Source organism: Labrus mixtus, chromosome 7, assembly GCF_963584025.1.
Source record: "Labrus mixtus chromosome 7, fLabMix1.1, whole genome shotgun sequence".
NCBI lineage: Eukaryota > Metazoa > Chordata > Actinopteri > Labriformes > Labridae > Labrus > Labrus mixtus.
In genome coordinates, this window is record NC_083618.1 from 9,116,094 (window position 1) to 9,141,526 (window position 25,433).

Consider the following 25,433-nt stretch of genomic DNA (forward strand, 5'->3'; position numbering starts at 1 on the left):
ATATTAAATAAAAGCATTTCTGTGTACTAAGTTCTGAGGTATAGAACAAGAGTGTGCTTACACCACTCACCTTTACAGAGCTCAGTGTAGTCAGAGCAGCAGTCTCTGAAGCGCTCACAGGAAGGGTTACACTGACAGGAGAAGTTATTGTCTGTGCCATAACCACAGCGTCTCTCACATGAGTCCAGACTGTCTGAGGATGAACAGACAAGACAGTAAAACCTTTTTAAAATGATATAACACAGTTATACATAAACCAGTTTATGATTATAATAGAGCAGAAAACTTCTCCTACTGCTGTATCCCTGGTGAAAGAGGGTCACCAACAGTGTAAGGAAAGCAACGACCTTCATCCTAGATCAGCTGCAACCTGAAAAGGTGTTCCAGCTCTTACCATGGTCTCCCTTTTATAGCAAGTTTAACCTGACCAATCCAAACCAGACTTTCAGTTAATCCAGCCCCTAAATTAGGAGGTCAACTGCTTCATCTGGACATGCTTCCTCATGACCTTTGGACAAAATGTATCCCCACGTGCACAATTAAACTCCTTAATTGTTGATTATTTTTCAAACTGGTGGACAGAGTTGATGATTGACCTGTTGTAAATCAAGACATCGTTTTAAGAAGTGGGAAAAAATACTTTTGAAAGCTGCAAACAAACTTTTTCTTGTTTTTTTTCTCTCTCACCTGTTTGGCACTGTAACAGTACTTTACTGTATCAGAATAAAACCATTACAAAGTATGAGGCGTAACCATGACAGCCGACCGATGTTTTGCTCTTTCATGAAAATTAAGGTAATTTTAAGATGAATAATGACGAAGCTAAATGTTTATTCTTAAGCCAGTTGCACATTAGGGGTTTATTAATAAAGTTTGTTAAAATACCTTAACTCAGCAAGAGCTTTTTTTAAGACCAGGTGTTGTTTTTCACAGGGTTTATAAAAGATAACAGAGTCGCTCACCTGCTTCAGTGTCCGTGCTCGTGTTGAGCTCACATGCTCCAACTGCAAATACCACCCTGCAAAGATGCATGCTGATCTTTGAAGTTACACAAGCATTGTTTCCTGATTGTTCATTTCCATTTATTAACACCACGGGAGTCTTGGCAGTAGAACGAGAACAGCAGCATTGCACTTTTTAATGACAAATGCTAATTTTCTTTCTGTTCGGCAGTATAAATCAAAATTTTTCAACTATAATGACGAGTGAAATCTTTGATTTTTCATGCTCACAAACACTTGACAAATAGGCTTCACTAGGGAGTTAAAAAATGTGGAGACAGTGGGTAACATTTGTTAAGATAAGATGAGATAAACCTTTATTTATCCCCTCAATGGAGATATTAACATTGTTACATCCACAAGAGCAAGCATGGACTAAAAGAGAGCACACAGTGCACAATTAAGTAATTGAAGAGCCGAAACAGAGCTGCAGTTGTAACAAATGAAGTCTGAACATACATAAAAAAACTTGAACATGTTACTACAACAAGTAAGTTCCGTATATTATTAAGTATCAGAGGATATTGTAATATGATTATAATATACTAGTTGGAGAGAATTGTTTCTGGCTTGTTTTGTGTGTGTTTGGTGATCTATACTAGGAGCAGGCCTGGTTAAAGAGTCTGACTGGAGCAAGAAGGAAGGACCTGCAATATCTCTCCTCCGACGAACTTTGCAGGCAACCTTTAACAAAGTTGAAAAATATAATTTGATTTCTTATTTTTAATACTTTACTTGTTATTTATCTCAATTAATTCAGATTTTCTCAATTTCAGTCAGACAGTCAGACAGACAGACAAACAGACAGACAGTCAGACAGACAGACAGACAGACAGACAGTCAGACAGTCAGACAGACAGACAAACAGACAGACAGTCAGACAGACAGACAGTCAGACAGTCAGACAGACAGACAGACAGACAGACAGTCAGACAGTCAGACAGACAGACAGACAAACAGACAGACAGACAGACAGACAGACAGTCAGACAGTCAGACAGACAGACAAACAGACAGACAGTCAGACAGACAGACAGTCAGACAGTCAGACAGACAGACAGACAGACAGACAGTCAGACAGTCAGACAGACAGACAAACAGACAGACAGACAGACAGACAGTCAGACAGTCAGACAGTCAGACAGACAGACAGACAGACAGACAGTCAGACAGTCAGACAGACAGACAAACAGACAGACAGTCAGACAGACAGACAGACAGACAGACAGTCAGACAGTCAGACAGTCAGACAGACAGACAAACAGACAGACAGTCCGACAGACAGACAGACAGACAGACAGACAGACAGACAGTCAGTCAGTCAGACAGACAGTCAGTCAGACAGATAGACAGTCAGACAGACAGTCAGTCAGTCAGTCAGTCAGACAGACAGTCAGACAGTCAGTCAGTCAGTCAGTCAGACAGTCAGTCAGACAGTCAGACAGATAGACAGACAGACAGACAGACAGACAGTCAGACAGACAGACAAACAGACAGACAGTCAGACAGACAGACAAACAGACAGTCAGTCAGTCAGACAGACAGTCAGGCAGTCAGTCAGACAGTCAGACAGATAGACAGACAGACAAACAGACAGACAGTCAGTCAGTCAGTCAGACAGTCAGACAGACAGTCAGACAGACAGACAGACAGTGTAATGGAAAAATCCTATCTGTTTGTTGTCTTCGTTTGACCTTAGGATCAGATTAGGATGCTCGTGCGTCATTTAGCAATTAGAAACTGTTTCTCTGTATGGCCTTGGTCTGTATCTCCAACAGGTACGCTCCTCAGGATCTGGGTACAGCATGACCCTAAATCAGTGCCCTCCTGACAAAGGAGTTTCTGTTGGTGTTCCTCCGTACCAGGTGCCTTATAGAAAGAAGCTTGCATAAATAAATCACCAGGCAAACTAGCAGAAGGCGTAGTCACTAGGGCAAGCTGAAACCAATGACGATGTATCACTCATGTATATGTAATATACCTACACCCTGTGAATGTATAAATATGCTCTGCAACCGGAACTGCCCCGGGAATATTTGATGCACTTGTGACTGATGTTACTTTTGTAGCTGATTACCCCTTTTGCAAAATAACTTTTTATTATATGCAATAAAATACACAAAGACAAAAGACTTTGACTTGAGATCTTTTATTACCAACAGAAAAATCCACAACAACAGACAGACAGTCAGTCAGACAAACAGACAGTCAGACAGACAAACAGACAGACAAACAGACAGACAGTCAGACAGACAAACAGACAGTCAGACAGACAAACAGACAGACAGTCAGACAGACAAACAGACAGACAGACAAGGGGACATTTTATTCTACCATTTTGAGATAGGCCTACATTTTCGTGGTCATTATACTTTTTTTTAATTAGATCTATGGAATCAAATCCGAATTCATCATTAAAGTATTGCTTTATTTCTTTTTTAGGTCAGTAGCCTTACATTGTCTGGATGTAGTCCCACTCCCGTCCAGTAGAGGGCAGTAATAACTTGCGTAGACTTCTATTTTATTTTTGCCCCTTCCCGGCTTCCTTACACAGCGTGGATTTCAATGACATTCTGAGCTTTCCATAGAGGAGCTTTCATAAGGCACATCACTTGTACAGACTGTAAAGATGTCATTAACCTTTTTATTTAAAGCAATTGCAAGAGACGTTGCAAAGGTGAGTGCATGAATCCTTTACTCTGTCACGTGTTTAACAACCTGAGGCTTGAGCTGTCACTGTTGGCTCTTAACACCAGTTGTGAAATAATGTTGGATGAGTTGTTGGCTAACGTCAAGTTCCCTACTTTCTGATTAACCATCTAACGTAACAATTCATCAAGTTACCTTGCCTTTTAGTTACATGTAGAGTATTCACCTTGAATTGAAACACTGTATTAAAGACAGAGTAAGTCTTTAGGGTAAGTCTGGGACACTGGGCTTTTTAAAGTTATCCTACATTGAATGTAACACCTTTCATCTCTAATCCTCAGGTCAGTATTTGCCAGCATGTCCAGTCATTGCACACAGGTTGTCATCTTCTGGCAGCTGAGAAAGCCCTCCTGATGAAACTGCGGAAAAGCACGGGCTACACCTTTATCAACTGCAAGAAAGCCCTGGAGAAGTTTGATAATGACGTATCACAGGTAAACCCATCTCCCCTGCTCTTTCTGCACCTACTATTGAGATGTGAAACAGTGGTTAATTGATTGCTGTTTTGACAAAGTACTTGCTGTGTAAAATGATGTGATTTACAAACTGTCAGGCAGAGACGTGGTTAAATGAGCAGGCACAGAAAGAGGGCTGGAGCAAAGCAAACAAGCTGGAGGGTCGCAAAGCCAAAGAAGGTCTGATTGGCCTGTTTATTGGAGATAAAACTGCAGTTATGGTGGAGGTAAAGCCAGATCTATATACTTGTGTATGTCTTTTTTTTCTGTGATTTGTTGGACATGATGGTTTTATGAATTATGTTGGTTTTCTCCTTCTTTGCTTGGTGCAGGTTAACTGTGAGACAGACTTTGTCGCCCGCAATGAGAATTTCCAACAGCTGGTGAAGGACGTAGCATTTGCTACCTTGGCGCACCACCAAAACAAAACCCAAAGTAAAGGAGGATATGTTAAGGTAAGACCATACAGTGAAGACAGGAGTTGTACTGGAAGTTTCATGTTCTGATGGTTTGATTTGATAGCTTCATTAATTTTATTATGTAAACCGGTTCAAAACAGTGTAAACATTTTTATTTTTTTCTAGAAAAGCCAACACAAAATAATAACTCATTAATATGAAACTCATTTAACAGTGTTATCAAAAGGGATAGAACTGTGTGGTTGGGCGATTATAAAAAAAAAGTAAAATGTCTAATAATAATAATAATAATATAGAGCAGTGTACAAGGCCAATTTTATGCTTGGTGCCCTCTCCTAAAATTCCTAAAATCTGACAGGACCTGAAGGCCACTGCCAGAGGTTCAATATCAACAGCAGACAAAAAAGGGGAAAGTGTGCAAGCCTGCTGAGTTCCACGATTCTAACTAATTTTCTCTTCTGCAAGCAGAAGTTCAACCTTTTATTATTTGTCAAATGTATGAAATGCATCATAAGGCTTAATGTTGATAGAAAATAATAATTATGTTCAAATTAGGCTACACTGTTTACTAGAAAAAAAGTGTAATGTTCAAACACATCAGTCCTGTTTCCTTTGTTGTAATTTAATTCTGCTCATGCACATTTGTTCACAGAGCATCCTGGCAGGTGATGAGGTTTGCAAACTCAGTGTGGATGAAGGAGCTTCACTTGCAGACCGGGTGGCTCTAACAATAGGTATGTTCATCTCGAAGGGACACTGCTCTATTTCTCTTTTGAAGACTACTGTGTAGTTCAAACCCATTCTGCTCCTGTGTTCACACCTAGTTTTCTTCATTAATACATTTCTACAGTAATCAAATATTTTATTCTCTGAAGTAATGAAATGATTAGCATTATGTCACAGGAGGATTAAAACATCCTGTGCACAGGAGAGCTTGTAATTGCACATCATGTTTATGTACTGTAAGTTGACCTTCACACAAGTTTTTAAGAACAAGAATTACTGACTGACTGCCTGCTGACAGAAGACATGACTTGAGCATTGACAGCTAAAATGTATTTTAAAACTCGAAAACATTTCTTCACCTTCTATGAAATGTAGCTTGTTTTTCTGAAATCTTTATATTTAACCATTAATTGATAAAAATCTCTTTGACCTCAGGTCGTCTTGGTGAGAACATGTCAGTGAAGCGGGCGGTGACCCTAAGTGTCCCTGCTGAGTGGAACGTTGGCTCATACATACACGGCGGTGTGAGCAGCCAGACAAAGGTGGCCATGGGTCGCTATGGTGCCCTGGTTGTATTTAAGGGTGGTAAGGAGGGAGAGCAGGATATTCTAGGACACAAGCTGGGACAGCACATAGTGGGAGAAGCCCCTGTGTCCCTAGGGAACATGGATGACCTGCCCTGCGGTGAAAGTGAGACCCGCCTGCTGCCTCAGACCTTCCTAGGAGACCCCAGCAGAACTGTGGCACAATTCCTCTTGGGGCAACAGGCTCGGGTGCTGGACTTTGTCCGATTTCAATGTGGTGAGAGAACTGGTGAGGAGGAAAAATGAGGATTGGAAATTGTTAACGTCAAGTAATTCTTTATGTTTCTCATTGTGATTTGAAGATGAAATGCACATTCAGTCAAACAGTGACATCATAAATTTAAAGCAGAATATGTTGGCATACCTCCACTGATGCCTGATGAAATAACTAATCTAACAATAAAATGCTCTTTTTGAAAAAATTACTTACGACTCATTGTTGTATTTATTTGTGTATTATAATCAGTGTTTTAAGATTATAATAATATATATAATTAATGTAAACTGCAGAGATGTATCTTTTAATGAGTTATGTCGGAAGCATTATGAATACAAATATTGTGTTGTTCCAATAAATATCCCCTAAATCAAGTTACCCCACAAGTTTCATCATCTCTGAGTTCCTTTTTGATGTGTTTCTGATTATGATTAAAAAAAAAAGGAACACAATATTGATGCCTTAATAAGACTTCTTCCCCTTTTTTCCTACTGATGTTTAGGATTGTTTGACACAAGAGAGTTTTTAACACATTACTGACTGTGGCAACTTAATAATAGTTGTGGCAACTAATTATCTAATTATCTAAGTTCTTCATTTACCACCACTATCAGGCAATCTAAATGAACTAGTTGCCTTTGATAGCATGAGTTTCTGATGTGTGGTTTTTGCTGAGCCTGCAAATGGAAATTGTTTTGTTTTTTATTGTCCGTCATTGTAAGTTGAAGCGGTTGTATGTTTTCTATTACAACACATCTCTCCAGGTTGTCTGCAAAGTAGTGTTTGTTATTTTAAGGGTGCCCTCAAGCTGTAGCTTCCTACGCACAAAAATGCCAGCAATGCAACTGTAAAATCGACGCCTGTGATTGGCTGTTGCGACCTGCGCGTCCACGTCATCAGTGATATAATGCAGCTCGTAGTTAGTGTCATCCTCCTAGCCTAGGGAAGATACGAGACCCTCGCCCGTCTGCCACCCTGTAACATAAAACAGACATGGTAAGTCCTTACAATGTTTAAATGATTGAATGCTTTCGTTTTTTTAGATTTGAACTGAAATGTGCAATGCCTTGTTCGTCTTTCGATGGCTGTGTGAGTGTTTAACCTAGTTAACGTTAAGCTAGCTGCGTTATCCCTCCTGGCCTGCTTCACTCATCCCATCACCAGCTAGCTGCAGTGTTTGTAAAGCCTTTTGCCTTTTTAACTGTACGCTAGCTCTAATGGAGGATTAATCAGACTAATGCTAGCCTGTTGTATGTCAGTAGCATCTAACATACTTGTTATTCCCTTGTGCTTTTTAACCGTGCCTGCTTCAACCAGTCTGACTTCACTGAAGACCAGATCATGGGTGAGTTCACAGCTGATAAGCTGAGGGGATTCCCCCATTATTTTACGGTTAAGCTGCAAGATAACCCTGACAACTTCTATCTAAAATAGCTCTATAAATGCCTTAGTCGTCTCTGAAATCCTCTGAGACCTTTCAGGTAACTCGACACAGCGAAACAAAATGTAAAGTATTTTTGAACAGTGAGGTGTCATGTTGATATTTCCAAGCTTGTCAATACTACTACTATATACTATACTACTAACACCTTACATGTTTGGCACAGCATCTTTGTGTGTCTGCATGCTGATGGACACATATGCACTCACAGTAATATTGACAGCTTGTGTTTTACAAATCAGTGCAGGAATCAGGGTGTTGGCCCAGACTTTTTGTGGTGTACTTAAAGGACACTGAAACTACTGTTCAGTGGCCCTCTAATGATTAGTGACAGATACATTAATGCAGAACAATAGTTGCTTTGTGGTCAATATAACAGAAGTGTTGTAAACATTAGTCTTTTTTTAAGTTTAGTTTTGTTTCAACAGCCCCCACCCCCTCTCAGTGAAGCCCACCAGTGTAGCTGTGGGGGTTGAAGTGTTTTGGAGATTAGGTTAGCAGGTTTTAACAGTCCTAATCAGTTTTTAACTCAAAGTATGTTTGTACATTTTATCTTGATCCAGTGTGTACTATAGGGTAGAGAAGTGCTCTGGTCTTTTTTAAAAATATATTACAGTGGATCAAATAATCAGGCTATTCATGTTTGATTGCTCATGCTCAAAAATGCAATGTAACTGAATTTAGGTAATGTCACAATAACATTATCAGCTGATTTGTTGCTTTATCCTGCACTTACTTGAAGTGTTGTACACTTAACCTGCGATGAAGACATTTTTTTTTCTCCTGTCAAAACCACGTTTTCTTTTGTCTCCACAGTTTGTTAGTAAAGTCTATTTCATCTACTGTGATAAACAGCTGAGTTTTGAACTGTGCCCCTCTGTATCTATGTTAGAATTCAAGGAGGCGTTCCTCTTGTTTGACCGGACGGGTGAGGGAAAGATCACCTTCAGCCAGTGTGGTGATGTCATGCGGGCTCTCGGTCAGAACCCCGTCAATGCTGAGGTGCTCAAGGTCCTGGGAAACCCCAAGTTAGAAGGTAAGATTCATATTTAAGAAAAATAAAAAAAATAATAATTTAATTTATAACAATAATAATAAAAAATAAAATGATGCTCCAGTTTTAGGTAGTGTTTTCTTTCCATTGTAACTTCGCTAAATGTCACTTAGTGCTGTGCTCATTGTGGGTTAATGTTGGGTCTTTATAAATAATATAACATAGAGTACGTCTAGACCTGCTCTTTTTTTACAGTGTCTTGAGATAACGCTGTTTTTTTGTTTTTTTTACTTTGGTGGGAAGGAAGAGAGTTTCTCTAACTCCTGTTCATCCTTTCTCATCCCTTTGTTTCTATCTGCAGAGATGAACCACAAGATGCTGGATTTTGAACAGTTTCTGCCCATGCTTCAGGCGATTGCCAAGAACAAGGACCAGGGCTCCTTTGAGGACATTGTAGAGGGTCTGCGTGTCTTTGACAAGGAGGGAAACGGTACAGTGATGGGAGCCGAGCTACGTCATGTGCTCACTACACTAGGTAAGTAAACACCAGCTTAGCACAAAGATTTGTCATTTCTCGTTTTCCAGTAACCTCACTTTACAGATATCTGTCCTCTTGTCATGCACATCTAAAGCAACATTCCCAGACGCACGTTATCTGTACCAAATTAAACCTGCTTCTTAGAAGTACAGTACATCGTTTTTCTTCTGTGTTTTCAAGGGGAGAAAATGACGGAGGAGGAGGTGGAGACTCTTCTAGCAGGACACGAAGACGCCAATGGCTGCATTAACTATGAAGGTAAAAGTGAAGAGAATGTGGAACAACACCTTAAAACTAAACGACACAACCAGACTGTATCAAGTACTAGACAGCAACATGTGCCCCTAGAAAATATCTGATGCCAGTTTTTCATTTTTATAAAACAACAAGGGACATGTGGTCTTTGTGTCACATGCTCAATGACTCAGTGACATCCAGACAGAGACTTACAAAAGCCCAGAGGCCTCATGTTCATCTTCACAGTAAATAATAAATGAAGACAGTTTGGCAGGTTTACTATACAGCATAGCAGGTATTGTTATTTATAAATAGTTAATTCTATGGCCTCAGAGCATTGCTGGTGTTCTCTGTTGACCTTTAACCTTTCTCTCCTGCTTTGGTCACTGATTTCCCCAGGCTAAAGCCTGCATGCAACATCTAAAAAAGCCCCCAGGACACTGACAATAGTAAAAAGAAAAAATTCAGAAAAAAATACACATATTTATTTTTTGATGGTAAAAGCAATCCATTTCTTAAATGTATCCTGTCCCCCCCCCCCCCCCCATTTTTTTTCACCATATGGAGAGGAGCTGATAATCCTTGTTTTCCAATTGAAATCTGATGTTGTGTCTCTCTGTTTCTGTCCTGTCAGAACTCGTCCGTATGGTGATGAGCGGTTGAGGAGTTCAGATTCACACATCTCCAGCTTTAATCTTATCCCTAAATGTTTTTGTTTGGTTTGTCTCTTGTAACCTGTCCATCAAGTCGTCCTACCTCCAACAAGTCTGTTTATTCTGTTGTTGTTTTTTTTTTTTACATCTGTATGACATTTTTTAAGTGCCTTTTCTGTCTAATGTGAATAACCCCTTTCCTCTTAGTCTCAACAGTATTACATCTCGTAGGTACAGTTGTACATTCTGATGATTTTACATTCTCACTCTCAGTCAGTCTCGTTGTCATTAGTTTGTTTGTGTGTACATGATAATGTGAAATGTTACATTGAACAGTATTGAATAAACATCCTTCTTTCCAAAGTGTCTTTAAGGCTGTGAGTCTTTGTAAGTCAAATATTTCTTAATTGCTCACACACATTGTCAATTACATTAAAATAAGATCAATCAAATAGTTGAACTTTATCAGGAAAAATACTGCAATGATATGTTGCAGGTCAGAAACTATTTCACTATTGTTGCATAACTTGTGATCAGTGATATAGCATGTTCAAGGTTGAGTCTTGAAGATAAGCAGTGGGATAATGATTCGTTTCTCTGCTCTGTGGCATCCTCAAAATCTAGTTTATGAAACTGTAGATTTCCACTCATCTCTGTTCACCTGTGTGTGTTACTGGTCTGTGGAATTGATGTAGAAAAAAATAAACAAAATTACACAGACTCCTCTTCAAATCTTTATTTTTTCCCCGACATGTAATTAAAAGCTGAACCTCATACGCCTTCCATTTTTAATACAAACTGCCAGAGTATCAGTCAGCACTAATGTGATGATTTACTGAGGAAAAAAGGATTTCTACTGTATAATAATCAATGCAACTGCTGCTACCTCCAGCATCGTGAAAAACACATAAACTGAACGGACACTTGTTTTCATATCACAAAATCCACACAATGTAGTAATAAGACAGATAAAATAAGTCCATTTATTATCACGACCACAGTGAGGTCTGCAATACTGGCTTGACAGACATTAACTGTAAAGTTTCACCATCTGACTGGAATATTTTTCATGACACTGACATGATGCCTTGTGCAACACAAAGCATGTTTTTTTTTTTTTTTCATTCTTCAGTTTTTTTTTGTTGCAACAAACAGCAAATGGCACTGAAAATAAAACTGAACGGTAATGTTGTTAACCGACGGTAATGGCATGCGTCCAAGTACACACATGCTCAGTCACATTTGAGGCAGATCCAGCAGACCTGCACGTGTCATACACAACAGTGGAGAGGGTAAATATAGGATACAAGGGTAAGAATATACAGATACAATGATGACGTATAAAAAAAAGGAGATGGAAACAGTAAAAAATACAAAAATGGATAGGATAAAAAGTGAGGAAACTGTTGCTGATATTAAGGACACAATCTAACCATTGTCAGCTGTTTAAGGTGCAAGCTCCCTTGTTTTTTTGACTTCTTTGACATTTCTTCCACGTAAAACTTGAAATGCACCGACAAAAAAACAAGCTGCTAAAAAAGTCCTCTTAATTTCCCGAGCAACCGTAACAAAACTCACTGAATAAAAGTGAGATAAACATGATTATAAAAACAATTTGGTTTAGCAATAAACACAAAGTCAGATTATGAATAAAACACAAACTGAATGTGGTAGCTGGTAGTATTACTGTTCTCAGACCTTTCTTTTCTTTCATTGGCTCCTTTTGAACATGACTACATTCTTCACAACAATCCAACCTGGATTCTTTCAATTCATCCAAAATTGCAAAAACATGAAGCTCCTCATGTTTTTTTCACTAAGTGCTGTTGAAATAGGGGACAGAATTAAGATATTCCTAAGTATAAGTCCTTTAAGGATGATGGTCTCATGCTGTCAGTACTTTTAAATAGGATCACAACAGAGCAACAAAATACTTTTGTAACAGAACGCCCACTTTTTACAGTTCTTTTTCTTCATCTGCATTCCAACCAGCTTTTTGTAATTTCTAACTGGCTTCTGATTTTCATTCATCACATAAATTTTTCTGCAGAGAAAAGTCGGTTCAAGACATGTGACCTTCAGGTCCGACCCTGTACAGAGACCATAAGTCAATGTATTACAATAAAGACGGAAAAGTAAATCCAAGTTTCCAAAACCTTCAGTATGGAAAAGCAATTCAGACAAGATAAAGGACGATATAAGTGCTGAAGTTCAATTTCATGGATGCTTCAAGTTTTTTCAATGAGACCTAGATTAAAAGTGCATTTTTTCATCAGTACCTACAGTACAAAGGGGGGAGACATTGTGAAGCATGTAACTTCACACGCTGCGAACTACTATTGCAGGACATGGATGCAACATTTTCCAAAACACTGAAATCAAGAGATGAGTCTTTTCTCTTCTTCATAAGTACCAGCATGTTTTTAGACCCTCTCAGCTCACCTGACCTCTGGTGTTGAGCTTAAAATCAGGAAGTAAGACGTTGCTGTCCAATAATAGACCACGCAGGATGAATGGCTTCTTCATGACAGTATGTTTTCTTCATAGGCAGATCCAATTGAAAGGGAGTTCTTCATTTTCGACGGTTATTCAAAGTAGAGGTGGTTCCACATGGACGTATATATATATTTTTTTCTTTCTCACATCAAATAGTCTTGTAGGAAGAAAAAACGACAGAAAAAAATGCGTAACATGTAAAATGTGTTCTTTTCTTTCCTCTTATGTCTTCATTTCCGATGATACAGGCAGGATTCTAAGTGGTCAGAGTCATTCAGATCCTCAGGCAGTTTCGCTTTTCTCTCACTGGGGAGGCGGGACGGGAGCTGAGGGGTGGAGCGTTTCCCCGGAGAGAGGGGCGCTGGGTTCTGTGATGAGGAACAGGAGACAATTGTTATGAATCTGTATAACTTGGTAGCTGTCGGATTTGCTTACTTCTCTGTTTGTATAGTTGTAGAGTGTACATTATTTGGGTTTGGGATGATAAGTCTATAAAAATGAGAATTTGATGATGTCGCTGTTTGTTTAAATACGATTGACAGGCTAATAGGAAACAAAACTACAAGTTACAGTCCCAGAATGTAACCAAATATTTAGGTTACTGACAACACTACAATGTTTTATATTTTTACTCTCCCTGTATTGGATGTTATCTTTTCCTCAAAGCTGCCAAACTGTGAATATTTCTTATCAACAGTAAAGCTTTGGGATGCACATGTGATCCCCCCCTTGTCCCATTTAGCTGTTTGATTAGTTTGTTCATTTTGCTGTTTTATTTTTATACTTGCTGTGAACAACTGTTTGCTGTTCAATATGTGAAACATCAGTCTGACCACAAGAAATTACATAAACCATCACATCTACCAAACTATAACTCAGGGGGTCTGTGTAGGTTCTCAGTCACCCAGGTCAGGGTAGATTTGAAGCTTGATCCAAAGGCAACTGGACTTGTTTGAAGATCTTGAACCAAGTCCAGTTGCCTTCGGATCAAGCTTGGAATATAACTCCTAACTCAGGAGGTTATCATTTTATATTTTATGCATTATATGTTATTACATATTAAACCTGCTTGTTATTTTAACACTAGAATCTCTTAAAGCTGCTGCTTTGTGCTCACCGTGGAGTACAGGGGTTGAGCTGGAGCTGGAGCTGGAGTGGGCAGCTGGGGCCTGGCCTGGGGGGCAGGGGGGCGAGGTGTGAGCACCCTGAGCCGGCTGGGACTCAGAGGGTTGGGCAGAAGAGGCTGTAGGAGCGGGGCTTGGGGCAGGCTGTGGCGCTGGTGTGCTTGGAGCTTGCTGAGTTGGACCCTGGGCTGGCTGGCCCGAGGCAGCCTGATTAGAATGAGGACCCCCGGACTGGCTGTGTTGCTGGTGCTGGATCTGTTGGAAGTGCTGCTGGCGGGCTCTCATCTCAGCGTATTTCAGCTGCTCCATGTGGAAGGACTGACGGTCAGCCAGCAACTGCTGACGCTGGTACTCCAACTACACACAGAAAACACAGCACAACAGCAAATGTTAGAGGTTTTAGCTGTAAGGACACTGACTTCACTTTTGTGATACTACAAACCCTAGAATGCATCACTTACAGCCTCCCTCTCTCTGTCCATAATGGTTTCCAGTTCTTCAAAATGTCGCAGTTTAATCTCTAACTTTTTCATCTGGGTCTCCACCAGCAGAGCAACAAGAGATTTGATCTTCCTCTCTTCCACTGCAGCCAAATGCTACACAGAGAAGAAGAGAGAAATAAGAAAAACATAAAAGGTGATAAAAGATGCAGCATTTATTGGCCCCTGAAAAAAACCCTACCTTGGCTTTTACAGCAGCAGCAGCGAGCGCAGATGCTGCAGCAGTGGCCAGGTTCCCCTCTCCCACGTCACGCTCCACCTTGGCTTTTCTTTCTCCTTCACTCTCTGCTTCTTTTTGTCCCTCCTCTGTGCCCTCTTTTCCATCCTTCTCCTTCTCCCTATCCCCTGAAAGAGAAAAAAGTTATATTGTCACCATCACTGACAAAAATTAGGATTAGCATTTTTCTGTATCTGCCTGTCAGAAATAGAGGTGTATTTCCGTACCAATCTCTGACTCTGTTTTGTCCACCTCCCTCTCTCCTTCTTGCTCTCCACTTCGTTCTTCTTCCTTCTTCCCATTCTCCGCCTGCTTCTCCTCTTCTTCAGCGGCTCCATCTTTGCTGTCCTGTGGGGAAAGTGAGTGCAGTATAATGAGCCATGCAACAGAACTCCTAAATCCTTATATCATGACAGGTATGCATCATACCTTTGCCTCCCTCTTCTCTTCACTTGATTGGCTGTCACTCTTGCTTTCATCACTGCTTTCATCTGCAGGGAAGTCAGATCCTTTTTATTTGCTTTTCTAGTTTTTCATGTGAAGGAGTTTTTCTTTCTTGTATCTTTAAACTCTGTGTATATGCTGTACTGTACTGTATGTGTGATGTGTGTGTGTGTGTCCATCCTACCAGGCCTCTCTCCCTCCTCCAGCCCGGTGCCTGCAATGCCGCTCCCTTCCAGTCCATAGAGCGGGTCCTGTCGGCCGCTGACCCTCGCTGCCTCCTCCACCCGCCGCACATGAGCCTCAACAAGTGCTGCAGGAACCTCCTCCTTCATACGAGAGAACTCCTCTGAGAGGGGAAAAGACGTTATTAATGAACAGAAAAAAAGTGTAACCTATAATGACAAAGGACAATATCATGTGGCGGTAATGTGTTTTTACATTTACAATGCCATTCATTTTTAATTATGCGTAATCCTTTTTCTGGTTATATACAGAATAATGGTCGTGAGAAGGTCGAGAAGGTAAAACAAGTTAATTTCATATTTTATTAATCTTAATATTTAATCAAATATTTGTCATTAAGTACCCTGTGTACAGCACATTATGCTGAGATTGTTTTTGGTGTTTTCGCACATATTTAAAAAAAAAAAAAATTCTCACCAAGAGCAGATTTGGCTGCAGCTGAGGCCACACGTGGGTCAACCACAGAGGCAAGGAAGGCCACTGTGCTCATGACAGGGTTTCCCGCTTGGCTGAAAGGAATAGGCTGATAGGCCAGCGGCCCCAGGGACGAGGAGTGGTCCTCCAGGTAAGGGTCTTCAATGGGCAGCCGCAGGAAGTGCAGGATACACTCATCTTGAGTACGGCTACCCACATGTTCTGACACCTTGTTCCAGTCGTCCTTGTACATCTCCAGGCCCTGAGGAAAGTGAGGTTTTCATTTAGCTATGTATTTCTTTTTGTTCATTTCACACCAAAAGGTTCATTTTGAGTTTCATTTTTACCTCAAGAAGTAGTAGTGTTTCTTGTTCTGTCCAATCCCTCATAGAGCTGGCTGCACTTTTGCTCTGTACACAGATATTTACCACCACCTTATCAGTGTGATTGATAAACACAGCAGAAGAATCATTCTGTCAAGCATAGTGTTAGAAATGTACCTTTACAGAGCCAGTCTTCTTGCTGTACATGTCAGTCCGCAGCCCAAAGTTTTGCAGATCTGCTGGTTTATCCTTCACTTTATCAGGGAAGGACATCATCTGCTGGGTGGCAGGAGTCTGCAGGCCCACAGTGACAGAGGGACAAATGTAAATATAGCCCGGAATATGTCTGTATGTGTCTATTTGTACGTGTCTTTTTGTTTATGTGGACCTGGGATGTCTTGGGCTGCAGGGGCACCAGACTGGATGGTGTGTCGGCCAGGACATGAAAGTGAGAGGTGGGTGGTGGACCCATGGGTGTGGGTCGGCTCTCAGAGTCCACCTGGTAGTTGATCAGCCCCCATTGCTCCAGGAAGGCGTGGACTCTGCAGCAGAAGACACAAAGTGTATTTATGTCACTGATGGAAGTTTGACTAAAATAAATGACTGTCTGGATACAGATAGTTAAATCTCTAGATTGACATAAAAATATTAAGCCTTCACCCACCTCATGATTGCACACACGTCTCCTGCCAGGTTCCTGCGGCAGGCGGTGGAGGTCAGGTACTCTTGAGGGTTCAGTCGGTAGGTGTCAATCATGAAGTTCCTGTACGCCAGGTAACTGAAAGAAGAAGAAGGCCATGGATTCAAAAGGTGTATTTGAAAGGAAAAGAAAAGAAACTGACTGCCTAATTCACAGAAGGATTGAGCACTAAACGTGTGCAAATACGATAAAAAGATACTGAAAATGACACAAATCACACAGTACTGCAGCTCAAACAGCTTCTCTGTGCTCACTCGCTGTGCTTATTTGAGTGAGTCATGATGCGATCATTTGGGGGAAAATGCCCCCTTTCAATGCAAATGAGCATCATTGCAAAATAAGTATCCAGTAACAGCTACGAGCAGTTAAAGTGAGAAAATTACTGTCTGCTGAGAGCTGCTGTTGACTGCACCACAGTGTTTATAAAGGATGTCATACTCAGACTTTTCAGCAATAATGACACCAATTCCACCTTACAAATGATTGAGAGGGAAATGATTGAATATTAAATACAATCAATACCCTGACATCCATATTATATATACAATGAAGTTATCATCAGTCTTGTGCTGTCAGTGGCTTGACCCACACATACAGGCACACATCATCCATAAGTGAGAATACGGTCCGTTTCATATGAATGAACAAGTTGCCCTTGCTAGCTCCATTCAGGAAGGACCTTTTTTTTTTCAAACGGCCAAAAACTCAAATCACATTCTTCATTCTGGCCTCACAATAAATTTGAAAAAAAGTGTTCCCTCCCCTCCCAGCTCATCATCTACATGTTGGATGGAATTGAGCTCGGTCTGCATGAAAGTGCAGGGGTAGACAGCTGCGCTCCACAATCAGTCGTAGAGAAAACTGCATTGAGCTGACTTCTCACGAACACAATATGTGAAACAGACCCTGAGATGGAGCAGGTAGCTGGAGCAGTTGATGCACAAGTGCTATTTGGACCGGAAATCCATTCTGAGTGAATTCCCCACTTAGTGTTTTACCACAAATGATGTGGTTCCTGTTCTAATTAACTGTAATATAAACATCTGATACTGTGTTTTGTCATGGTGAGATACTTACATCTCAGGGGTTTTGGATTTGTTCTTTCCATTGAAGAACTCTGGCAGGGCTCTGCGCTCAATGGCATGAACACTGTGGGAAACATAGATGAAATAGTGAAATACATCGACATGAGCAACTTTTTATTTTTTGAGTCGAGTCTCAAGCTCTGTACCGATTGGTGCTGAGACTGTACTGGATTTCATTCCCACTAGAAGTAACACCAGCTGATATCAATCATTTGAAAATACCTACCTGTTGTAGTCAAACCAGGCAGCGTAGCTCGGTATAATGATGTGATGAGTTTGCTCGGTCACATTGTCCTCGTGAAGGTCAGAGCCTTTCACCGGTTCACCCTTCACACTCGGTGATCCTTCCTCCTCTTCCTGGTTGGACAAAAAAAAACACATTCAAGGTGGTATATTGGTTTTTAACTTCCCCTCTGTCATACTTTTCCTGCTCTTTTACAAACGTTCTTACCTTGCCTGTTGTCTCCATGGATTCATCCTCCGGCTCATCTGATCAAATGAAAAAGCAATATCAGCTTTATGTAAACACAGATTATCAGAAAATTGTAACCGTGTTTAGGATAGAGAACTGCTTAAGATAAGAGAATACAAAGGGACAGTCAGAAAATTAAGATGAAAAGAAGACGGTTTCTCTATGTTGGGAAAGACATTAGTTAAATAACCTGCTCCCATATAAAATAACAATAAAGTAATAAACAGATGTGTTAAAACCTGAGATAAACAAGTCACAGTGACAAACTGTTGCTTTCCACTGTTTTATCTGAATTAGGGCTGTTAAACAATTATTTGTTTTATTTAGTTTTTTTAATTTAGTGCTGAATTTCAAAAGTTAATTGCAATTAATAGTATTTGTTATTGATTATTTTACATTTCAAAAAATGTATTTAGTCCATATTAACATTGAAAAGTAATTCTTACCAGTGTCTTGATTTGGGAATCCAATCTATGCAGAGAAATGTACTTTGAGACCTTAACTATTAAATGTATTATCTAAACCAGTGCTGCACTGATACACCATGGCTCAGAGGTAGGAGACAGCCTCGAAGTGTTTGTTCTGTTAAATATTGTTTTAGCATAACACTGTCACACACAAAGAAATATGCAGGAGTAAGGCGGATATCTGGTCACAACATGCTGACCTGAGGACGTCTCTTAGACCCCAGTCTTCCACAACTTTGACTGGCCTGCAGTCAGTTGCCACACGTTAAGCAAGCACTGTAGTCAAATTCTTGAATTTAGTTTCATCCACAGGTCAGTGGCGGTTCGGGCACTGACTGACATCAGTCTGATTGGCTGCTCCTGTATGCAAAGCTCGTAGCTGATAGCTCAAACTAAGAGTACACTGGTGATGTTTTATTTCCGCTTAAACCAAGTTGGATATTAATTTAGACTTGTCTGAGCTGTCTGGGAGGTTTTTAAAGTTTTGTGGTGTCATTATTTTTCATTATGGCAGGAGCAGGAAGACAGTGGCTTAACTATGGTGTGCCAAAAGGGACAAAAAAGCACGCAATTAATGTGATCCAAAATAATTGGATACATTTACATATTTATGTTCATTTTTTTACCTTCATCACTTTTCAATGTATGCATTAACGCTGACAGCCTGAATATTAATTATCAGTGCACTGAGAAAAGGATATTTTATTTTGAAAGAAGTTACAGGTGGCCGTGATGGAGGAAATACAAAAACTTTCTGCTCACCCATATCTGTTCCTCCTTTGACTGGAGTTGAATCGGAGTCCTTCTTCGTGTTATCTAAAAAGAAATAAATATCAAAAACTTACTCAAAGCACCAACGCAATGACATCTCATGCTCATTTCAATTGATAATTAATGTTGGTAATGTTATCTTTGGCATATGTGGACTCCATTACTTGACTTTGCTGGGTTTCCATCTTCAGACGCTGGAATGGGAGATGCTTCTTCCAAGTCCTTACTCAGATCCTCTGGTTCCTCCTCCCTCTGCCCCCGTTTGGACTTGGTGTAAGGGGTCGTCGGGCTATTGACACACACCCACACACATGCATACACACGTACATACATATGAAGGACATTATATTATTGCTGATTCTGAAGAAAAAAAAAACTTAAAGCAACAGATTTTCTCTTGCAGCTGATGAGTTGCAAAAAAGACATGTGAGGTCTACACACCCTTTTTTGGTATTCTTCTTTTTGTTCTCCTGTGGCGGTGGTGTGGGGGAGGGGGAAGGTGAGCGCTTCCTCTTCTTGGCACTGCCGGGCTTCTTGTCCCTCCGCTCATCAGGCGTGGTGACCTCATCCGTCAGGGTCTTGGCTGAGATCCTCTTCCTCTTGGGACAGCCCTCGCCCACCTCATAGTCCTCCTCGTTCATCCACTCATTATACTGGTCCAGGTCTAAAATCCACTTGGCATGGACCTGTGGATGAGACCATACAATACGATGTGTGACCAAAACAAAAACATCTATCATTCAGAGGAGTGAAATGTAACCGAGAAATGTTTACAGACTCTACCTAAAGTAGCCACATCTTATTAAAATCACCAACTGTCTCTGGGAGTGTTTTTTGGCAGACGCATTTAATAATAATTTTTTTTAATAAAATGCGTAAAAGCAATCGACATGAATATATAACTATGTCACTTTATAGTTGTGGTCTGTTATAGATATTCCCAATGTGAATAAACAGAGTGACATGACTCTTGATTATTGTTTGAATGGGCGACAGTGGCTCAGTTGGTAGAGTCGTCAGATCCACAGTAGAGTGGGGTTCGATCCCCAGCTGAGCAACATGTCCGATGTGTCCTTGGGCAAGACACTTAACCCCCCATTGCTCCCGCTGCTTCGGTGGCGGTGTATGAATGGATTAGTGTTGTAGTTAGTCTCTGATGTACGTCGCTTTGGATAAAAGCGTCTCCATCATCGCTCCGACTGTCATGCCCTTCTGAGAGTCCAACTACATGAGTGACTGATGCTCACTGACTGAATCTCAATAAGAGCCTCCGATACTGCTTTGAATTTATTGTTCAGTCAAATGTCAAAGAAGGCCCTGCTGCTCCATGTGCCAATTTTACATGGCAATTCATTATGTGATGTTTATAGCAGAGAGAAATATAAAATAGAGAGAGAGAGTTCCCACACTAAGGGGCATTGAGCTCTAAGTACAATTCAGCTTGAAGGTTAATAAACAAGAGGCTGAGACAAATAAAGAACTCTATCTTTTACAAACTAATGTTTTATGAAAAAAAACACAACATAAAGAAATGTTCAAAAGAATCATGCACATAAACAGTGCACACTGTTTCTATAAATAGATGTAACAGTTCCTCCTGCAGGCTTAAAGAAAAACATGTCTTTGAACATGTCTCTCAGTACGGGTGTCATTTGGACAGCATGAAGTAATAGTGTAAGAATTAAACTTCATCATACTGAGAGCTGATAAAGGATTGTTCACCTTAGGGAAATTAACAGAGAAAAAAAGGTAAACACATTTTGTTTTTAAACTAGGGGGAGATTATGAAAAATTGAAAGAAAAGACACAAGACGTTTCAACCAACAGAAGAACTGACATACCTTCCTGGGCTTTTCTGTGCTGGGGGGATCCTCCACAGCAGCTTCAACCTCACTGGCTGGAATCCAAGTATCATAACTGAACAATGAGAGAAGCAAGGTCAAAGGTAAAGGCAGGAGATGATTACAAGTGGAAACAAAGTTTCAGGATAACAAGAATATAAAGCAGATCTGCTCATCAAGTTGGGAATTGTGTTAAACGTCCACAAAAAGAGATGAGGCAACAGTTTTCAGTGAGGTGTCGAATATTGGATGGTGTTCACTGCTCTGTAAATTCAGCACCTGTCAGGAAAGTATCCCCAGTGGAGCAGCACTTGCTTATCTCTCTTCATCACAGGACGGACCCACTCCTCTGGAGAAAAAAAGAGGAGAAGTGTACCAAGTGAATCAATGCACGGAATAAATAAAAAAGCACTGTGCCAAAACAAAACACATGAAGTCTCACCTTCCTCAAGGCTGCTGGGGATTGGAACGACAACATGTGAGCTGGAGGCCTTGTCCTCGGTAACTGAGCCCTGCAAAAATTGTCGATACAATCAAATATGATCTTGAAAAACATCTCAACGACTTTGTTTCAGTTTGGAAAACCCGAGTGAAAAAAAGCGGTAAAGCTTCAAACATTACATATGTATTACCGTACTCTGAATGTGGCTCTCACATGCAGGGAAGTGTTTGTCTGTATAACTAAAATATCAACAAATATAAAACGTACCTGATGCCTTTTGATGATGTCTTTGAGTTTGCCGAGCAGTTTGGGCTCAATGTCAGAGCTCAGGTAGATGACAGGTCTCGTCAGGCAGTTGTTCTGATGCAACAGATGTGTAAATGAGCGAAACCGAGACATTCACACGCATTCATTTAAATTGGTAGATACTGGTACATAAATACTTCTTACATTTTATACAATCTTCACTTAAGAAAATTAGTCTCAGCAGTTTAAACTCTTCAGATTAACAGAGTGGGATGATCTGGTAGTGTAACTGAAGGACTGATTAAATAGGATTACTGGTTATGTAACATGACAGGATGCCTTTCATCATTTCTGTCTGTTAAGCTCAAGCAGCCTGTTTCTCACCCACTTCTTGTATATATTGTAAGTGAGGAGATATGCAACATCTCAAACAAGTTATTTTCTGTGAATCATTTATCTCTGGCACTTGCAGTAAAACATGTGTAACAAAGAGAAGGTTGAAGACAAACTCACCTGCACTAAGGACTTCTCAATTGTCATGAACATCTCCACATTTCGGTCCATCCTCGACGGATTCTGGAAGTCAAACCTGCGCCTACCAGGAAATTAGACTGGAGTTACACATGAAACAGCATCATAGCCAAATTATAATTAAGCGTTATACATTAAGATTACACAGTATATCTTCACTTTGAACATTCAATCCTGCCAGAAAGAAAGTCCTACCATCCTTGGTCACTCTTGAACTTGTAGGCAGCAGCCAGGATGTGGCAAAGAGCGCCTCCTGACTTGAAGTCCAGAAAACACTTCATCTGCAGACACAAAACAGTTAAAGAATACCTCTCATGTTTGAAATTTTACAATATGTGATGTCAACAGAGAGACACAGAGACATACCGGCAGTTTTGTGAGTGGGGGGTTGCTAACATGTCGTCCAAACACTTCCTCCTGGAACTGGAGCAGCTGGACCACAAGGCTTGAGAGAGACTTGTTTGTTGGGGGTTCAGCCTGGATGTACTGAGGGCACAACAACACGGAGAGTGCTTAGAGCTGGGAGTACACACCAAATTATCCTACATTGTGGAAGGTTTTATTTCTTGTAAGGATTTAAGAAAAAAGTCTGCATAAACACGCACTAGTACAAAAAATCATTGGATATAAAGCAAAAAGACATGCAACACTGTGGCTCCCAAAAATATCACTATTGTTTATTCAAATAATGTATTTTACAAACCTTTAGTCCATCAGGTGCTGGTTACTACACTTTCATTTTGTCATTATTTTAAAAAGTGGTGTTTTCTTTTCTTTTTTTCCAGGGTACATTACCCGTTATATACTCTGTTTTAATTGATATGAGTTAAAAATTTTTTTTAAAAAACAATAAATAGTGTTTCCTTCATCATTATCATATGCTTGTTTTTGGTGTAAATGTTGTTTGTTTTTGTTTTTGATCGTAAATCAGCGTGTTTTATGCGAGCACACTGCTCAGTGTTATCCAGACGGGCCACAGCTTCAGTCAGCGCCGCGCGCCACAGAGCCAACATCTGGATCTGAGCTGCATTACCGTTAGCCGACTGGCTAACTAGCTAGCTAGCTGGCTGGCCGGCTAAAGTGCCCCTTTTAGCCAAATATCCTTCTTAATGTCTTAATATGTGCTGCTTTTGAATCTGTTTAGACACATCAATGTCACGTTAATGTGGCAACGCAATTCGTGGATGCTCCTGGTGCAGCTGTTGTCTCAGCATCCTTTTGTATCCCGGCTCGCGTGAATCAAACAGCTGGATGTTCAGCAGCACCCTCCCTCCTCTCTTTGTCACAGCCTCTGCCCAAAAGGTAAGTGCCCACATTTCAAGGCTGAAGACGTAACCTTAGCGTGTGTGGATACAAAACATGCAGTCAATACCTTTTTGTAATTCTTTCCCAGCCAGACGCGGACATTATCAAACTGGGAAACGGTGTCAGACGCTTCGAAATATTTTACATTCGGGCCGCCGTCTTTCTTCCTCACCGCCATCTTTGCCTGCAGACAACTAGTCGTCTCCGGCTGCCGCCTAGTGGCCGACGTGTGGTACTGCAAATACTGGACAACACAAGGCAATAACAACAAATGTACAGCAGATGGCGCAGTTGTTTAGAGAATAAGTTAAAATATAGCTTCACAATTTCAGAGATTTTAAAAGCACAGTGGTGGGAAAAGTCCGCAATGTTTATTTTTCAACAAAACTAACAATGCCTTGTTTAAAAATCATTAATCATTTAGACAGACATTTAGACATTTACATGTAAACAGTCCTAGATTTGTGGTTGGTCGAGGGGGACCTTTCATTGCTTAATGTCACTCAGAGTGTTTTAATATGCAACAATACATCCTTTAAAAAAAGAGCAACCAGGGCTGGAAGTTATATTATCATTATTGATAAATCCGATAATCATTGTCACAATTCATCACCAACTCTATAAAATGGAGTGAAAAAGTGAAAATTATCATTATCATAATTTCGCACTGTTCAAAGTGATGTCTCTAAATGGCTTATTCCGTCAGCGTAACAGTCTAGAAAGCACTCACTCTTCAGTAAATAACATTAATGGCAAAGAAAATGTAAGAAGCTGGAACTGTTGAAAGTTTGACATGCTTGATAAATTACTGTCAACAACATTATTTGCATAAAATTTTTGCAGTTTCATAATTGTTAAAAAATTATAGATTTTTTTGCAAAAATACAAATATTTGCAGCATTAAAAGCCATTGTGTTTAGTTGTTTTGAGTTAAGTGCAAATGCCTTAAATCTGTAGTATAGCACAGTACTATATGTGCATGAATGTAAATGTACATAAAACGTAAAATTGTAAGTTAAAAAATTGCAGTGGGGAAAGAGAAGGTTTGAAGAGGTCACAGAAGTTGTGAAAGCACCGAAGAGTAAGTCACAAAATAAAAATAAATTCAGCTTTTTCTCCCAGTTAAGCTCAGGTTTCGTGACTTCATCTTCAGAAGCGCCAACATGTAACATTTGCTTCTGTGTTAATTACTCCAAACACTCACTCAGAACTTTTTACACAAATTAAGCATAACTGTGAAAGATGGAGAGAAGTATTATTATCTAATTATCACTCTTCTGACAGTAGTTTCCCTGTCACACATGGCCCTTCACTACAGTGTTATGTTCCTTCTGCAGCTAGTTTGAAGCTCCACAAAGTGTTGTCAGTGCTCTCTGAAAGTGGCAATTCAAAGAAGAGAATCTGTTTGGGAATGAATTATGATGCAGCCGTCTCAGTGCATTTCAGTCTGTCACTCTCTGCCTCCTCGCTGAGAGTGATTTACAGGTTGATTAAACCCTGTTGCCTTTGATAGACTACACAAGGAGGCAGCATTTAAATAAACAAGATTAACAACTTGTACTTACTTTTACATTAACTAATTGTTGTATATGTATTAGACCAATTCAACATCGTCAGCCCTGTGATAATTTCAGGTCATTTGCCAGATAATAAAAACATGTTTTGGGTTTCTTAATTATTATTTATTTTCATTTGTTTTTTCCCACCAAACAGTAGGTTTGGGATCAGAGCACATTCATGTGTAAGCTGGTTCACGAGTTATATGTCAAGATATAAATGGTATCTGTGTCATCACTGAAGGGCAAATTGTTTTACAGCCAGCAGCACTGCAAAAAACAA

General features: G+C 40.2%; 4 protein-coding genes across 7 annotated transcripts in view; 2 read left to right on the forward strand and 2 right to left on the reverse strand.

Moving 5' to 3' along the window:
- Positions 1-441, reverse strand: part of endou (endonuclease, polyU-specific) — a 4,317-nt gene extending 3,876 nt beyond the window's left edge. For both annotated transcript variants that reach the window (XM_061042608.1, XM_061042606.1), the window contains exons 1-2: positions 296-441; positions 71-193 (exon numbers count right to left, since the gene is read on the reverse strand). In XM_061042608.1, the coding sequence (XP_060898591.1) occupies positions 71-193; positions 296-353 (181 nt within the window). In that variant the 5' untranslated portion in view covers positions 354-441. The remainder of the gene's footprint in view (positions 1-70; positions 194-295) is intronic.
- Positions 1-6,318, forward strand: part of tsfm (Ts translation elongation factor, mitochondrial) — a 6,458-nt gene extending 140 nt beyond the window's left edge. The window contains exons 1-6 of one of the 2 annotated variants that reach the window (XM_061042609.1): positions 3,520-3,677; positions 3,991-4,143; positions 4,263-4,391; positions 4,497-4,619; positions 5,236-5,317; positions 5,745-6,318. In XM_061042609.1, the coding sequence (XP_060898592.1) occupies positions 3,630-3,677; positions 3,991-4,143; positions 4,263-4,391; positions 4,497-4,619; positions 5,236-5,317; positions 5,745-6,139 (930 nt within the window). In that variant the 5' untranslated portion in view covers positions 3,520-3,629 and the 3' untranslated portion in view covers positions 6,140-6,318. Of the gene's footprint in view, positions 1-3,519; positions 3,678-3,990; positions 4,144-4,262; positions 4,392-4,496; positions 4,620-5,235; positions 5,318-5,744 lie in introns of those variants that run through there. The other variant, XM_061042610.1, reaches the window with a different exon arrangement.
- Positions 6,319-6,982: 664 nt separating this feature from the next.
- Positions 6,983-10,341, forward strand: myl6 (myosin, light chain 6, alkali, smooth muscle and non-muscle). Its single transcript, XM_061042611.1, has 6 exons — positions 6,983-7,106; positions 7,428-7,455; positions 8,444-8,587; positions 8,907-9,080; positions 9,264-9,341; positions 9,955-10,341. The coding sequence occupies exons 1-6, from the start codon at positions 7,104-7,106 to the stop codon at positions 9,981-9,983; spliced, it is 456 nt and encodes a 151-aa protein (XP_060898594.1). The 5' UTR covers positions 6,983-7,103; the 3' UTR covers positions 9,984-10,341.
- Positions 10,342-10,694: 353 nt separating this feature from the next.
- On the reverse strand, positions 10,695-23,816 carry smarcc2 (SWI/SNF related, matrix associated, actin dependent regulator of chromatin, subfamily c, member 2). 2 transcript variants are annotated; one of them, XM_061042605.1, is made up of 26 exons: positions 23,662-23,816; positions 22,656-22,775; positions 22,485-22,570; positions 22,272-22,347; positions 21,780-21,872; positions 21,513-21,582; positions 21,350-21,419; positions 21,071-21,146; positions 19,671-19,915; positions 19,394-19,518; positions 19,221-19,274; positions 17,971-18,008; positions 17,746-17,876; positions 17,512-17,583; positions 16,399-16,512; positions 16,123-16,276; positions 15,912-16,028; positions 15,759-15,821; positions 15,415-15,673; positions 14,939-15,100; positions 14,740-14,801; positions 14,538-14,658; positions 14,275-14,438; positions 14,055-14,189; positions 13,587-13,950; positions 10,695-12,837 (listed from the first exon to the last, which is right to left on the reverse strand). In XM_061042605.1, the coding sequence occupies exons 1-26, from the start codon at positions 23,770-23,772 to the stop codon at positions 12,773-12,775; spliced, it is 3,147 nt and encodes a 1,048-aa protein (XP_060898588.1). In that variant the 5' UTR covers positions 23,773-23,816; the 3' UTR covers positions 10,695-12,772. The 2 variants fall into 2 exon arrangements, with proteins under 2 accessions (XP_060898588.1, XP_060898587.1); XM_061042604.1 differs by having other exon boundaries at positions 22,272-22,353.
- Between the last annotated feature and the right edge of the window lie 1,617 nt (positions 23,817-25,433).

What these genes read in the sequence shown, in the direction of transcription:
- myl6 (XM_061042611.1), top strand. An exon ending in GGGAAACCCCAAGTTAGAAG is followed by an intron (nt 8,588 to 8,906) that starts GTAAGATTCATA and finishes TTCTATCTGCAG; the next exon opens with AGATGAACCACAAGATGCTG. An exon ending in TCATGTGCTCACTACACTAG is followed by an intron (nt 9,081 to 9,263) that starts GTAAGTAAACAC and finishes TGTGTTTTCAAG; the next exon opens with GGGAGAAAATGACGGAGGAG.
- smarcc2 (XM_061042604.1), bottom strand. Translation starts at nt 23,772, where the DNA reads ATGGCGGTGAGGAAGAAAGACGGCGGCCCGAATGTAAAATATTTCGAA. An exon ending in CCCCACTCACAAAACTGCCG is followed by an intron (nt 22,571 to 22,655) that starts GTATGTCTCTGT and finishes TTGTGTCTGCAG; the next exon opens with ATGAAGTGTTTTCTGGACTT. An exon ending in CAAAGGAGGAACAGATATGG is followed by an intron (nt 18,009 to 19,220) that starts GTGAGCAGAAAG and finishes TCATTTGATCAG; the next exon opens with ATGAGCCGGAGGATGAATCC.